At 39.5% G+C, this 17,216-nt stretch overlaps 1 protein-coding gene across 5 annotated transcripts in view; it reads left to right on the forward strand.

The window, feature by feature from the left end:
* ptprsa (protein tyrosine phosphatase receptor type Sa) overlaps nt 1–3,123 on the forward strand; it is a 180,326-nt gene extending 177,203 nt beyond the window's left edge. For all 5 annotated transcript variants that reach the window (XM_085371935.1, XM_085371934.1, XM_085371937.1 and 2 more), the window contains 2 exons: nt 381–516; nt 934–3,123. In XM_085371935.1, coding sequence (XP_085228061.1) covers nt 381–516; nt 934–1,002 — 205 coding nt within the window. In that variant the 3' untranslated portion in view covers nt 1,003–3,123. The remainder of the gene's footprint in view (nt 1–380; nt 517–933) is intronic.
* The last annotated feature ends 14,093 nt before the right edge of the window (nt 3,124–17,216 follow it).

Consider the following 17,216-nt stretch of genomic DNA (forward strand, 5'->3'; position numbering starts at 1 on the left):
GTGTGTGTGTGTGTGTGTGTGTGTGTGTGTGTGTGTGTGTGTGTGTGTGTGTGTGTGTGTGTGTGTGTGTTAGACAAGAATGTGGCCACAATATGTAAGTGGATTCACGAGGTTCTCACATGCAAATTGCCTCCTTTGCTAGTGTCACTGGTGTTTTACCGTGGAGCAGAATGTCCAGCTGTGGAAGTTTGCTTCCTCTAAGTGGTTAGAGCTTCCAGTGTGCAAAGTATTTTTAGATCTTTGCAGTCACTGTCCCCCACAAAATGCTGCATGCGACACGAAAGAAAGGCGCAATTTACAAAGGCACCATTCACTCGCTGTGTGAATGGGCGTGCTTTACATCTTTCTGAATACACTTTTTTCTCTTTTTGTGTTTGCAGTGCTGGCGTGGGCAGGACCGGAGTCTTTATCACCCTTAGCATCGTCCTGGAAAGGATGCGTTATGAAGGTGTGGTTGATATCTTCCAAACGGTGAAGATGCTCCGAACACAGAGGCCAGCTATGGTCCAAACTGAGGTGAGAAATCACAGAGTCACACACAATAACATACACTGCTCCTTATTTGGATAGACTTATGGAATTTTAAAAGACCACCAATAAGTTAGCAACGCTCTATTAAACCACTTTTGGGTGGGTGTCTTCACCCCCATAAGGTCTATTATTGGTTTTCTGGTCTTCCTGTGTGAAAATGGGTAAATGCGAAATCAAGTTTTTGTATTTAGCAAAAGATTTTTGCTCATGCCAATCTAGGCTTTCTACTTAGGTATAGGATCTATAGAATGATCTTGTCAGGACATGCGCTGCCTCAGCAAATTGCGAAATTTACTGCAAGTTGAAATTGTCTGAAAATTGTAATCTCTCATGTCATTAAACTCCTGGGGAGGTGTTCTAATGCAATTTGTTATGCGTCTGTCTGTTTTTTTCCCTCCACAGGATGAGTATCAATTCTGCTATCACGCAGCTCTGGAGTACTTAGGAAGCTTTGATCACTATGCAACGTAAAAAGCCATCTCCCCCCCTCCCCCTCCTCTGAATCCTGTTGCCCCCCCCACCCCCACCTCAACAGCCTCTTGAGCCATAGGAACTAAAATTTAAAACGACAGCAAACAACCACATCGCCACCGCCAATTCAGCCACATCAACCAGGATCTCCTAGATTTTTTTTTTTTAAGACAACACCCGGTCCAACCAGTTCAGAGTCCAATTTGACTTTTCAAATATGCCACAAGGAAACACAAGAAAATTGTCCATCATCTCAAGAAAAGAAGATCCTCGGCAGGGGAGGAACCAGATGCTGTGGCTCAAGATGTGGGGCGGGTTTTGATCAAAGTGTCAGACTGCTTACCTTACCTCAAGTGTTTCAATGTGGAGGACATTGTAAACATTCGTGGACGTTTCTCTTCTCAAAAAATATCTTCGTGACACAACAGTAACAAGCGACAGATGACGAAGGAAAAGGAAGGCAAAAAAAATACAAATAAAAATCTAAAAAACACTGAGAAGCAGATGGATGTAGCCAAGACTTGGTGACTATCTTGTTTTTTGATATGCTCGGGTGTAAAAGGGGTTCAAGTATTTCCATCAACACAGTGTGTGAGTAATATTGTGAGAAATGAAGAAACTGGTTGCCTGCATAAAAGATTTATCAAGCTGTACAAAAAAAGTGAAACAAAATAAACAGAAAAGGACAAGTTCACTCACATTCGGCACCAAATCCTTCAAGAAAACCTAAAGTTTTTACAGTATTTTGTGTGGGATAACACTCGACTATTAAAGCGACTTCTTCTCGAGCACTAAGAGCTAAAAGAAGACACTTTTTGGTTTTCTTACAGTTGTGAGGATGAAAACAGCGACACATTTCTTAAAATGTGCTAATTGCATCAGTTGTGAATTCGTGTGAAATCAGTATCCTCAGCCAGGTAATCGCAGGAATGTTGCAACACGCCAGTATATTAACAGTGCAAAGATCAGTCACCGGATAAAAGTCTCGCCTGCTGCACGAAGCTTCCGCCGCGTCGTCTTGCGTGCAGCCAAGGTGAGACAAGCGGCAGCCGTGTCCCGTGATTTTTCTTTCTTTCTTCTGTTTTTTAACAATCGCTCCTGTCTTTGGAACCACTACATTGTGGGGCTGCGGTTTCAACATCCACGGTTTTGAACAAGAGATAAACCTGGTGGGGGGGGAAAGCTTTGGAACAAAAATGGAACAACCAAACAAGGATTGCCGCAAAAGTGAGGGCTCTCTTTGTGTACAGTGACCAACGCTCATCGTCATCCTCCAGAACTTTGTCTAATGAGGAATTATCTCGTTTTTCTCGTTTTTTTTTTATTATTATGATTTTCTGTCAAAACCAAACATGCTGCTTATCTCGTGTACGCTGTACGTGTGACTTTGGAAGGAGAGGAAACTGATGAATCAAAGATGCCATCTCTGATAACTGGCATGACTGAAAGCGCAACCACTTGATGTCATCGTCCACGCCTCCTTTTCCCCTCCCTCTCGCCCAGCCTCCTCTATAATCATCTATATCATTGTATAAGACGCTCAAGTGGCAAAGGCCTGCTGCAGTTACCAAGCTGCACATTAATGTGGTTGAAAAATTGGCCTTTAGTTCCACTGTTTGTGTGTTTTGGTGACAGGTGGATACATTTAAACAAAAAAAAAAAAAAAAACAGATGCTTTGGTATTTGCCCTCCGTTTTCAAGGTGATGTCTCTGTGGGTGACACAGCCAGACCAAGGAGCCATGATGGATCTCGACGCTGTGACGCGTTCCTGAAACTCTCCAGTACAAGTTACTTGCACATCCCCAAACGAAAAAAAGATTAACTTTAAACGTATTACCCCCGCCAACCCCTCCCTACTCTCCCCGAACAACTGCAGGTCGACACACTAGTGTATGTTGTGATTTAAAAAGAAAAATCAAGCTTTTGAGATCACCGGGTTTTCATTTCGAGAACAGCGCTTTGGTATACGCGAGCGTTACGGATCCCGCGCAGGTTTCCGGTGGGTGTGCACAAAAGCCGGAGCGATGGACAGAACTGTGTGTAATCTTTTCTTATTTCCAAAAAAGCCTTATTGTTATTGTAACATTACGAAAACATTAATGTTGTATTATGACGACTTATTTTACACTACATAGTTGACTTTTTATTATGTTTTTGGTTGTTTTGTTTTTTTCAGTTTAGTTTTCTAACAGATGTTGTATCATTTTTTAAAATTAGCAGGAAAAGAGAAAAGCTTATCTGTTCATATTATGTTTAAAGACATTCTATTTTTTCACTGTAGAAATGTTAAGTATAACATGGCTGTGTGCTTGTGCGCATATATGTATGCATTCATGTGTACTGCGCACTCACACATTCATATATATTTAAATGCAGAATATGAAGATATATCCAAACCTTAGTATGAATTATATGTTTCTCCTCATCATCTTTTTTGTTTTTTAAACATGTCAGTTCTCATGCTTGAAAATATGATTTTATTTCATTTTGTTTTTCTTTGTGTGTGTGGTTTTTTTAATATATACATACATATATATATATATAAATATATAATCTTAGAGACCTTGTGTGTTTCTTAATGGAAGCTGAGGGAAGCACTATGCCTGAATCCTCTGCCTCCACTCACCATTGCTCTTCTACCTGAGGGTAGAACCTGTGCCGATGAGGAGATGCCATTTTTTATTTCTATTTTTTATTTTTTTGTCGTTTTTTCTTTTTCTTTTGAGCAACTGTTGATGAAGTGATCTACAAAATATCAATCAAATATTTCAAAACTGACGATTTTTTTCTTACCTATATAGGACCAACTTGACGAACTGTATCTTGTATGATCATGGTCAGGCTATGACCCTCGCAGTTTAAGAAAATCCTCTTCAAGTTCTCTTTTCTTTTTTAAATTTTTCAGACATAATGTGGCCATTCATTTTGTTAGATATCCACTATGATCTAGAGTATACCTGTAAATAAACAAATATATAGATTATATGTATTTGTATCATTTGACCTTCAAGATCTCATACTTTAGGTGGGGACAGAAATACAAAAATCAAAGTCCTTCTCACATCCTGGTGGTTGTAGAGCCTGCTTTCTGAAACCTCTCTTCTCCAGTCCTTCCTCCCTGGTCTTTAATTACCACTCACTTTTCTTCTGACTTTAATTTCCCCTGCTAGCAGTTGAAATGGGAAACATGCCAGCCTCTGTTCTCATACCTATAGCCTCAAACAGAGCACGAAATCAGCACCAGTGATCTGCTGGTATAATTTGACCAAGCCTGGGAGGTTAGTTCTTTCTGTCAACTATTTGAATTGCTAATAAATCATTATTTCAAGGACCTGTTACATTCTTATTCTCGGTGTAAGACAGAGTGGAGCAACTAAAGGGTGTTTTTGAAAAAGAAATATTGTCTTAAAATAATTCTCAAACAAAGGATTAATCACAAAGGTGTAAATTCTTAAAGCCACAGCTACGGTAAAAACGCTGGAGGCATCCTTCATTCCTTAACACTTTCCACAAAACCCCCAGAAGATGTGCAACTGTTTAACTCCCTAAAATGCCAAGGTGTTAATCCATAAATATATCATTAGCTGAGGAGCAAATACAGCTCTGCTAAAGGCCAGACATGGTTCAGTTCCAACATGACACGTTGATTTATTGTCTCCCCGGTGCATTTTTTTTAAGCCTGGAACAGAACCATACTGTTTTTTTCTTTGGTTTTTGTTTTTGTCTTTGACCATGCTTCATTTTGGGATGCAGAAAGAAATCAGGACTCAGTGAAAGATAGCAGAGTGATGCAACCAAGGAAAGACTGAGACAACCAAAAACGTGCTGCAAATTCACATTTCCAGCATGTCATTTCTGAACAGTGGGAACCTTGAGATGTTTCATAATGAACTCAAAGCCTAAGATGAAAGACTCTGGAATTCAGTGAGGCTGATGAGAAAGGGCCCAGGCCAAAACTGAAACCATGGAAGTCTTTCAAAGCTTGTGCAATGTGTTACGTTTTTTTTTTGACTTAATGTGAAGATGTTAGGCTTTTGAAAACAAACCGCCAAATTTGCAGGAGTATGTTGAATATTTCAGGGGAAGAGGGGAAATAACAAAAGATGAACCCTAACTTAATCAATTAATCAAAATAACAGAACGTATACAGTACGACAAATTGGAAAAAATAAAAAACAACCCAAATTCAGAAAAATACTTTTTTTGTATGAGGGCCAAGTGCTATCACTTTCAAACTGTTACTTCTAACTGAAACAATAATTGGTTTAAAGCCACTGTGTATGTAGATATGTTGACTTTGTATTAAAGAAATGTTGTCTGAAAATCATTTTGCATGTGTTTCTTGCTGGTAAGATTGGTTACAGCATGGATATCTCTCCTCCTGTCTGATTGTCTGCCTACAGTATTTCCCCATCTGTTAATATGCAAATTTCTGGTGAGAGTTATTTAGCTATGATACTTGAAGTACATCAGCACTTACTTTGCGCATCATACATCAGACTGGAACTTGCACTGAAAAAAAAATCTGTTCTATAGGACGAGTGATGAAACTCACAGATGGTGCGCATCGTTTGTTGATAGATGGCTTGATTAGCTTCCTCCTATATTTATCCACCAGCCTCTCTGCAAACACATCCCAGTGTGTCCTTAAGCTCCTCTTCAAGCTTGATAAATGCCATGCAGACAGGCTGATATTGGTGCAGAGGTAAACCCTTACCTAGTGGTATTTACTCTCTAATCTGTCCTCTTTGGGTATCGGCTAACCTCGAAGTGATGCTTCTGGAAATCAAAGGGTGTGTTGGTCCCAGACCTGACTGTGTTTGCCTTAAAGATATTGCTTTAGATTACAACCTGCAAATTGCAGCGTGTGCTTATTTGGTATTTGCACGGTATCCCTAAAATATTTGTAACAATAACTCTAGCGAGACAAAAAAGGGAAGAACAAAGAGGTTGGGGAATGAGGGGGTAGCTAGGATTCATTTTTCAACATTTTTTCTCATTTTGTTTTTGTTTTTTAATCTTTTTTTTTCCCTGAGGAGTAGGAATGACGAATCTCAGAGGTAATGGGAGTGAATTAGTTGCAAATTCTACAGGATGCCATGTGTAGTGTGTATTTTATTTTATATATATGATGAATTTCAGAAGCAGTAGCATGCACAGTGTATAGTCATCTGCATTTTTTGTGCATTAAAGCAATCTCTAATGACTTTTTCAAGATAACGATACTGTAAATATTTAGAATACATAAACTGTATTTATATTTTAATTTTATACTTTATATTTTAAGCCTTGTATATATTCCTTTGTGTCCACCTGTAACTAGAAATGTGTTGGTTGTTGGGTTTTTTACACTGAGCTATAGATCTAAACTTCAATGAGTTTACAACTGTGAGCTATCAGAGTGTTTCAAATTGGCAAAAATCTGCCTCTCCTAAGACTTTGCTCTTCACGCCATGTTGGATTCACCTGTAAATTAGATGCCGCTGCATCATCATCTCACCCTGTGACAGCCACTAAAGCATTGTCATTTATTAAATGGTAATGTACGCAGATTGACAACCCGCTTCAAGGATGATGTTACTAATTGTGCGCCGGAAGAGCTGCTGCAGTCCATCCCTTTCTAATAGTGGCGAGCCAGCAGACCAAGTGTGAGGGTAGGCAAGGAAGTGAATTAGGGTGGCGATTATGCAGTGATTCAGACAGCAGCTCATTAGGACCCAGCTAAGCAAGCAATCAACGAATCGATGTGACAGTGGACCCAAAAGCCACAGAAATTTGTAATAAATGGCAAAGCGATAAATTGGATTATCCACAGCCCCGTGGCCAAGCTCTTTCTGTTGCAAATGACAAATCAATCCAATCATGCCACGAAAAAAGCTAAAGAACCACAAAAACGGGAGGGAGGGCCTCGAGTTGCACCGGCTGTGGAGGTTATCTGTCTGTCAGATGCGTCTTGTTAAGGTTGTAGTTTTCCAGAGGTCATTTCTGTGTGATATTCAGGGCTCTAAAAAATTCATGGCCAGCCATTAGGTGTTTATGACCACCTTTTATAACTGGAGATTTAGTGACATTTGAACTCGTGCCAGAGCAGTAAAGGTGTCAGAGGGCTGCCATGCCACATGCCTGCTGAACCAACAGGACGAAGGCAGAGCTGCTTTCAGATGTTAAGGATGTAAAAGAGCAGAAAAGGAGAAATAATTAATAAAAATGAGGCAGCAGCAGGATCCCGTCTTAACTCTGTTTCGTTTCTTGTATTGTAAGCACAAGAGATGGATCTGCTCCATCAACCTGTCAAATCATCACCGCTGAATGCCACGACCATGACTGGAGTGCTGGATGAAGAAACACTTTCATGACATTGATGGACAAAGATGAGCAGATAGATGAGTTATAAACATTAAACCTGTTCAAACATGTCAGCACACAGCTGGCACCAGTTTCATGGAAAGATACGAAAACATCACACGTCAAATATTGTATTAAATAAACCAGTATTTTTGTCAAAGGACTTTGCTGCCATCTGCAGGATAATATAAGATGGCACCATCTGGATAACACTAAAGAGCTGTTTCCATTCAATTAAATCAGAGATCCACATTGATAGATGGTGGATTGGAATGTATTGTCCTCTCCAGAGGCTTTCTCTATGGCATAGAGAAAGCCTAGAAAGGTCTAGTTAGCATAGACTCTATGCTAACTAGACCATTATGAGCTGCTGCTTAGAAATAACTTTCTCTATTTTAAATGCATCTACATGTGGGATCCGTGCATTCATACAAATACTAACAGTTTTAGTTGCATATATAGTATTCTACCATGCAGCAAGATCGTTATACACCTGAAACACAAAAAGTCTGGAGTGCGAATTGAGCAGGGACCCCCGTGCACAAGCGCTCATACTCGGCGCCCTTCCTGTTAAAAGTGTGTTTGAGCGTCTGCCAGCAGTAAACGGTGGCATTTCAAAATTGTGGTGCGACATGACTCCTGTGTTTATGGCCTCGTGCTGTTATTTCCTATAATCTGTCTTACGTTCCCTGGTTCCTTTCTGCCTCTCTGTGTGCAGGCAGGGCTCTTCCACTGACTGATTGCTGCTATTAAAAAAGCAAGCAGCGGGGATACTGTCTTGGTTTCCTTCTTCCTTTTGCAGTTTTATTTCTCAGTCTCATCCACCAGTTCTATTTTGTCATCTCGCTACACTCTTAGGTCTCAACATTCATCTGCTATTCCAATTTTATTTTAAAACAGTGGCCCCTGGCCTTGCCTAATGGCCTGTCCAAGCTTGTTGGGGGAACCTTTTATCTTTGAAAGCTATTTGATTTTTAACTTTGAATAAAATATCAAGGTTGATCATTAGTGAATGTCCTAACTCATTTAAAATATCACATTTTGTTTCCAGTTGATGAAGTCCCACAAAAAAGAGAAATAATAACTATATTGGACCCCGCCAGACGAGACTAATTAAAAAAAAAACTGGCAGCAATAGGATTGCTTGTTTTCCATTTTAATTAGCCGATAAAAAAAAAGACATTTTTTTGATTCCAAAAAGACTGATTGGTTTTCACAAAATAGCAGTTTGAATCCATTTGATGGCATGCTTGAATCCCCAGTTTGCTCAGTTAGAGAAGTATGATTTAAACCTTGTTTCTTAATTCAGCGTTCTGGAAAAGGTTGAGAAGCCTGGTTTCAAAACATATTTGAAAAGCAAACAAAAAAGCTAAACTTTCTCATAAATATTGCACACAGAACAGCACATCCTCTTTCAAATTTTGCTTCTTGGATCTGGGATGATTCTTAAATGGGGCATTTAATCCAGTGTACACAATGGGAAGTGGCTTTGGCACAGCGTCTAAACAGAAAGTCACATATTTCTTCTTGGATTTTTTTTCCAAAATATACCCAAACAAGGACAAGGAATGTCTCTGGTATAAATTTGTGATAGGTCATCATTTGGTGCTGACTTTGAAATACTTCTTTGAAAACTTCAAGAGCAGTAAAAATGAGAATCTTCAAACTTTGCCTCGTGTCTGCTTTCCTAACAATGTTTCTAAAAAATCATTTGGACTCTGGTCTCAAATGTCAGCTAAAGCACTCAGTTCAAAATATGCTCAGTACTGTGGAGACAGATAATGGTTCTGTAATGGGAAACACAACATAAGAATGATGGCTTCCAGAAAAAAACAAAACAAGCATTCTGCGGTGCTCTACAGTGAATTTTCCATTAATGATTAAGGACACATGAAACCGTCTGCAATGGAACCATTAAAGCTTCCTTGTAAACATGTCCATCTGAACATAATAAACTTACATTCCAGCAGAGTGAGAGGCAGAGAAAATGAGTTCAGGATGAAAAATGAAGATGTGTTACAATTGTAGTTCGAGGAATACAGGCGGGAACTTCTAGCCGAGCTCTACGAGTTGGACTTCTCATCCGAGTGAATCTCAAATTTGCATAACGTAATCACTCAGCCGTCCCAGTCTGGCCCACAAATATGAGCACCGATAAAAAGAGGGCGTTCACTAACCACTGCATCGACTGAAGTTCACCACATAATGACAGGGCGCACTGCCTGTGTCTTTTATGTCATCATTATAGGTTTAGAGTAAGTCGGTATGTTTGCTACCGCTGATGCTAAAAGCTTAGGTCTCATATAATTCGGTGTCCATCCTCTGACCCTGCTAGTGTGGTAATTAACATAAAAGGTGGTGCACGGTTTCATTGCATGAAAGTGCTTCCTGTTTGGGGCTGAATTCTTTAAGTAGTCTTCAATAGTTCCCCAGGCTTCTTGAAGGACATTCAAAGCTCTTGTTCTGTATTTGGCTGCCTCTGATAGATGACGATCTCACACTGCTTCAGTGTTAAGGTCGAGGCTCCGGGGAGACCAAACCAAGACTGATAGTGTTCAATTGTGTCTATTTCTATCCAGGTATTCTTTAACTGCACTGTCAGTGTGTTTGGGATCAGCCCCACACCATGGCAGAGCTTCACTGTGTTTTACAGATGGCTGTAGACGCTCACTGCTGTACTTCATTCCTGACCTCCTCCATACAGCACACAGTGATGATGATTTATACTCCATAAGCTTTGTTGGCACTAGTTTTCTGTCTGCTTTCGTCATATCTCAGCTTTTTCTCTTCCTTAAGAACGGCTTCTTGACAGCCACCCATCCACTGAGGCCATTTTGGATGATACTTCACTGAGCAATCAACTGAAGAGTCAGATGCATCTCTCAGGGCCTGAGTCAGTTCTTTGCTGGATTTTTTTTTTTTTCAGACTTGGAGGACATGACTTTTAGGGACCGTTCCTGTGCTGTGGATAGTTTTTGGCCTGCCACTTCTTCTTTTGTACTTCACTTGTCCAGTTTCCTCAATTTTTAAAGAATACACGTTTTTGGCTAATAGCTCTTTCGGAATCACCTCATCTACAAAGAGCTTCATTTCATCCCAAAAGTTTCATCCCTTGATTTGCTCCTTTTTCTAAGCTTGAAATTGAAGTGGGAAGTGGCTTAACAAAACAAATTTTAAAAAATGCATTCCTCTGAAAATGGTCAAGTACAAGGGCCGATTTGAAAAAGAATGAAAAAGCAGCAAATGTCCAAAAAACAAAGCATTGAGATCTATTACACAAAATTGCTTTAAAAATTGCAAAAGAGTCTGGCTCCTTGGAAGAAGACATGAAGGGTGGCTCCAGACTTCTGCACTGCACTGTAAAAGTCCTAAAAACAGATCTAGTGTGCAAATAAGAGTCAGACAGGCTGTAGGTTCCAGTTTTCATTGTATTTCAAATAAAAACAAACCCAAGCGCATTTGCAACATTCTTGATAACTCAGCAGAGTGGAGTGCTATTGGCCATATATCATGTGAGGTCTCATTCCTAAAGAGTCGAGCACAACTTCCTCCCCCAGTGACCATGTGGACTTCTGTGACACATCAGCTGCTTAACTGTGGCCTGCATGATACCACTGAACTATAAGAGCGTGGGATTATGTTTGGGGAAATATAATGAACAGCTTTCCTTGCATACAGAGATAGAAGTACTGTATAAAATTATGTTATTTAACTGAGAAGTTGAGCCATTATTTTAAAGTAAGTGCAACAGCAACTTAAGGCATTTCGAACTTAATTGTTTTTGTCTGCCAGTTGTTTGGTTTCAGGACATAGAACTAAATTAACCTGAGAGGGAAGGACTACTTGGAGCATTGTCACGAAAGGCTTCAGGTTCAGATATCGAGTTCAATCAGCAGCATTTTACTGATTCAGCAACAATTCAGTGAAATCTTCTTCACTCCAAGGCTGTTTCTCATTTGTATATTAGTTCGTTTTTGGGAAATAACCCAAATAAACTACCTCGTTTCCAATTTGCTACATAAGTATGTATCACTATGTATCCACTCACCATTCAGTATAATATCTACTCCGAGTATTAATTATCACACATTTTATTAAATGTGTCACATATTTTGTCTTTTTGAATAATAACTTTATTTCTTAGTATTGGAAGTTTCCCAGTACAAGCGGGATGAATCACACTTTTCACCTTGAGGAATTATCCACTTCTGTTCAGACATGCCTACACAGAATGATGGGAATGAAGTTAGAGGAGACCTTTGTTTTTTAATATGTTTTCCAAGTTGTGCTTGTAACATGAAGGAGATCAGAAGAAACCACTTGCAACTCTCAGGCATTTTGGGGGACAATGCCTTGTCATATGTAATGTCGCTTCATCTTGGGATTTCAGGAACAGAGCAAATTCACTGTGTCATTTCTGCGGCATCCATGAAAACATTTGCTACAGGTATGACCTTTGGCTAAGTTCAGGCAAAGTTTAGTTGGCTGTTTTCTGGGGTAGCTTTCATGCCCTGGATCGTTTTCTCTACTCAGCTTGTTAGGCTAAAAGCAAAACAACACGCTTGGGGGCTAGAGTTCTGGGATGGATGCATGTCAGCGAAGAAATGGATATGTGTGCGTGCTCGCATGTAAGTTTGATTTACATTGTTCATCCAAAGACAAACTGAACATTAGTTGCTTTCCACTGAGCTAACAAACTCGTTTCATTTACCTCTGATAGTTAAAGGGCTCTTTTTTTGCAGCTTAAGACATACACTTAAGTTGACCTACATACAAAGCAGTTGGTGGTCTAGCTCATCTTAGTAGATATTAAATAATATATTTACTGTTAAAAAATTAAAAATGAGAAAAACCATACCATGAGTCGTAGTTGCAAAATAAAATTTGAATTTGAATTTGAAATGTACAAAAGTTTTGTCATTTGTTTATTTGCAGAAACAGATAATGACAAATACTAATGCCCTTTAATCCTGGTATAAGCTCTGAAACCAAAGAAGAGGTGTGAAATGAAAGTGAATGGCGTGACTGCAATGCAGCATCACTTAATTCACACAGGTGCTGTTTACCCACGTTACACAGAATATACATTTCTCTCAGTTGCCAGAAATATAATGAATAAACATAAATGCAATATCTGAAACTTGGTGGGAACAAAAGTTAAGAGATCCTCTTTATTTGGTCTTTAGGTCTCGGAATTTGTACATTCATTATCATATGAATTCAGCAACAGCAGTGATTTATGATTTTTTTTTGCAATATGAATCTTGAATATCAAACTTACATTATTATCTTGCTGAAGAATATGCTGATCAATATTTAATCATTGTGATTTGAAGAATTAAAGAATTTAAAATATTGTTAAATACTTTGCAGGCATTTCATGTAGGTCTACATATTGCTGTTTGCAGTATGTGCTTGTCTCAAGTAAATAAATCAGCACCGTGGGAGGAATATGTGAATGCAAGTGAGCATATTTCTGTGTGTATGTTTGAGAGTGAGTAGTATAAAAGATGCAGGAGAGAGTGAGAAAAAGTTTTTGTGAGAGTTGGAAAAAAATTGCGTTAGGGGAGATAAAAGACTCGGTGCCAATTTTCCTACTATGGTCACACTTGCATAATGTTGAGGGAATCGCACAGAATCCTTTTAAGGTGTCAGCCAGAGTGGAGTATAACATCATTTACTGGAAAATTATGCACTCACACACACACAGAGAGAGAGAGAGAGAGAGAGAGAGAGAGAGAGAGAGAGAGAGTCGGAGCCAATGTAGGCAAACTACAAGGTAGAAACTAATGTGTATTGTATAGAATTTAAGCAGAGTGATGGGGACTGATGCACACAGACTCAATTATAACGTAAAGAGGAGTTTTTAACTTGTTTGCAGTTTAACAGTATATCTAATATGAATCACGCATTTTGGAGTTTGCTAGACTAGGTTCACAATGTTAAAAAAAAAACCATTCTGTTTTCCTTATGCAGCGCATTACTGGAGCAATTCTTTTTGCCTGATTTCGGAATTTCTTTCCTTTCTCTCTGCCTGTTTGTGCTTCCCCTCAGAAAAAGTCCAGTCCAGTCCAAAGAAAACATTGAGTGCATGGACTACACCAGAAATAGATGCAGCCCAATCTGTTGGATTGCATTTTAAAACCAGAGTAAGGCCAGTCCACAGTGTATTCGTGCGAGTGTTTAACCAAATAACTTGCATTGCAACTATTTACCATTTGAAAATGCTACGTTGCACAACAGCACAAACGAGCGAGCGATGAAGTCAGCATGATGATACTGTGGACTGAGGGAGTATGTTTGTTCTGAGAATAACAAGGCAAGAAGTCTGTACAAATACGACTTTATTGAAATGTAGTGTATTTGTACTGAGTTGAAGGGACAAGAACAGCAAATAGGAGAGGCAAACTGATTATGCACTATATGCCAAAATAATGATTGAATAAATAAAACCAACGCTGTCATCCAGTGTAGTTACAAAAATGTGCTGCAGTATAGCTGATCAGGATCACTTTAAAAAGTTGGTGTGTAAGGAATTTGCTGTGGACAGAATCAAAAACATAGACCTATAAAACATTACACAAAAGCATTAAAAGCAAAATTTGCACATCAGTGTTTTAATGTATAGGTAATAAAAAACGTTTCATGAAAGAGGAAGCAGACTAGAACAGGCAGCGTACAGTTTGTTCCCAGTGAGTATTTAATATTTTCTTCCACTAGTCATTGCTCCCTAGTTTCCAGTTTCTTGCATCTTTCTACACTTTAGCTAGGAGATTTATTACTTAGCCTACTGAGTTTGTAAAAATGTTCCCATTTTTCTCACCAATGGTATAGCCCATTAGGCATAGCATCACCAAGCAGCTTATTTCACTTGACAGCAAGGACTCTGGTCAGGACAGTGTAATACTTGGGGAAGTTCAGGCAACTCCCCAGATTACTTTGCTCATGTCGCTTGGTGAGTGATTGCTGGCTTAAACTGAGACTGACAAAGGTAGTAGCTTATTGTCTGAACCCTTCAGCAGAATGCCAAAGTTTCAAGTGTGATAAAGGATGTTCTTCAGGACTAACTGTTTGTTGGCAATTTAGTTTCAATTAGCTTCAAAAGAAACACTTTATGTTTACTGTCTGGTTGCTGTAGCATTGCTTTATTTGGAGGCTGACCAATTATAAACCATACCTGCAAGGAGTTAGTTGAATAAATGTCCTAATCAAATGTTCTAATTGATGACCAGCAAGTATTCAGAATCAGTCACATGTGTTAATACAGCGCCAAAAAGTGGACATCCCAGCAGTCCACTCCCAGAATCAGATTTTCAGATTGTGCAATGCTCAGAGGGCCTCTGTTAGCATGTTAAATCAGTTTTCAGTTTTCAGTTTTATTTGTCATATGCAAGTTAGCACAGGGTCAACATTGCAATGAAATGTGTTTGACGAGCAGCAGTCATTCAGCAGCATGATACAGTAGAAGAAAATATAATAAAATATAATAAAATAAAATAAAGTAATAAAAAATAGAAAAATAGTAAGGAGCAAAATATTAGAGAGACGTGGTAAAAGAGAAAAGATGACTAAATATATATGTATCTATAAATATAAATATATGTACACTAGTGATTAAATAAGAAAATCTTGAAAAGAAATATGACGGAGGGCAGATGGGATATTGCACAGGAATGAGCAGCAGAAAATTACAGTATTGCACTTTTAAATATAAATATCAATAACAATAAAGTGGAGTGACCAGTGCAGATTAAACAGAGTACTTGTGAAGCTGCAGGTAGCTTCTGGGTGCGTCCTGTGGACTGTGTTGTGTGTGTTTAAGTGTTGTGGTTGAGGTGTCGTATGGCTTGGTGGTAAAAACTGTTTTTGAGTCTTGTAGTCCGAGCAGACAGACTCCTGTAACGTCTGCCAGATGGTAACAAGGAGAACAGCTGATGTGCTGGGTGGCTGTGGTCCTTGATGATGCTGTGTGCTTTACGGAGGCATCGCTGGAAATAAATGTCCTGAATGGCAGGAAGCCTCGTGCCAGTGATGTGCTCTGCTGCCTTCACCACCCTCTGTAGTGATTTACGGCTGCTGGCAGAGCAGCTTCCGTACCAAACTGTGATGCAGCTTGTCAGCAAGCTCTCAATTGCACACCTGTAAAAATTTGAGGTGATGCTGGCGTTCATGCCAAACTTCCTCAGGAAATAAAGCCGCTGATGAGCTTTCTTGATAGCAGTGTCTGTGTGAAGGGTCCAGGAGAAGTCCTCTGTGATGTTGACTCCAAGGAACTTGAAGATACTGACCCTTTCGACCTTGACACCGTTGATGTGGATGGGGCCTGTTTGTGAGGAAGTTTAGAATCCATCTGCAGATTGGTGTTTCCAGCCCAAGGTCGACGAGCTTCGTGGCAAGTTTTGAGGGGATGATGGTGTTAAATGCCGAGCTGTAGTTGATGAAGAGCATCCTTGCATATGTATTCCCTTTCTCCAGGTGAGTGAGGGTGGTGTGCGTTGCGAGGGCGATGGCATCCTCTGTGGCTCTATTTGTCCGATAGGCAAACTGAAGAGGGTCCAGTGTGGGAGGAGCAGATGTGACCTTTGACCAGCCGCTCCAGGCATTTATGATGACGGATGTCAGTGCAACAGGACGGTAGTTCTTGTTCTTAATGGTATAATTTAAAAAAAGACTGAAAAAGTTTATCTTGCTTGGAATAGCTGTAAGTAAAGTTTATTTATTTATTTATGAAGCGCTTTTCACAGACGGTCAAAATGCCCTGTACACAAAATAAGTCAAATAAATATGAATATTAAGTGTTATAGCCAATATAAAGATATGATAAGACACAATAAAACAAACATGTAGCTTAAAAGCAGACTGATCCACAGACTGAAAGGCTCTGTGCCCTCTGGTCTTTAATTTGACTGCTATGAAGGAAGACAGCAAGTAGTGCATACTCTGTAAGGAGCTGAGACATGTAACATGGAGTCTGGTCATTTAGTACTCCATATGTTAATGCAGCAATTTTAAATTGAATCCTAAAAACTACTGAGAGCCAGTGTAAAACATATACAACAGGAGTGATGTATGCTCGCTCACTAGAATGTGTTAATTAATAATAGTCTGGTCGCAGCATTTAATAGAGGAAGCCTATTCTCTCCAAAAGAAACATGGTGGCATGACTTATTTTTGCAAATCTGCATCTGAACAAACACAATAGATGACGTCCTTTGTATATACAAGAATATAATGCAGATGTTTGGCTATAATGCCATACCATAGCACTGTATTTGTAAAGCAATTTGAACCCTTTAAAGCCGGTCAGAGCAGGCACGCTCCGTTTTGCGTAACTATTTTTAAATCCCGGTAGAACTGCAACCACGTAAGCTAGCGCAATAATTTTTTTTTGCCTATGAAACCGGAGGAGTTGTACTTACATCTTATGCCATCAGCTTTGTCCTAGGTCACGGTTTCCTTCCACATATAGCTTAGCAAAAATTGCATATAAACCACTTGCAGCAACAGAAACATAATATTCCAGAAACACGCTTTGCCGATCCGATCAGCTGTTCGTAACACTTCCTAGTCGGAATAGACATCAGCGCGAACTATCCCATGTCCGCCATTACCTGCCCGAAACCGGAAGTGGCGTCATTTTCGCGGAAATGTAGTTTTTTACCTTCAAGGCCTTATAAGCCTATCCGGTCTTTAAGTGATGACGTGACGAATCCTACTTCCGGGCCTAAAGTAGTCTGCCTTTAACCCTTTAGAGCCGGTCGGAGCGGACACGCTCCATTTTGCGTAACTATTTTTAAATCCCGGTAGCACTGCAACCACGTAAGCTATACAATGGGCTCACGTCCTCATTTGTGACAGTGTTTCAGTT

This window comes from Diplotaxodon limnothrissa, linkage group LG15 (genome assembly GCF_057381915.1).
Source record: "Diplotaxodon limnothrissa isolate DT_005_m linkage group LG15, D_limnothrissa_male_GT1.1, whole genome shotgun sequence".
Lineage (NCBI taxonomy): Eukaryota > Metazoa > Chordata > Actinopteri > Cichliformes > Cichlidae > Diplotaxodon > Diplotaxodon limnothrissa.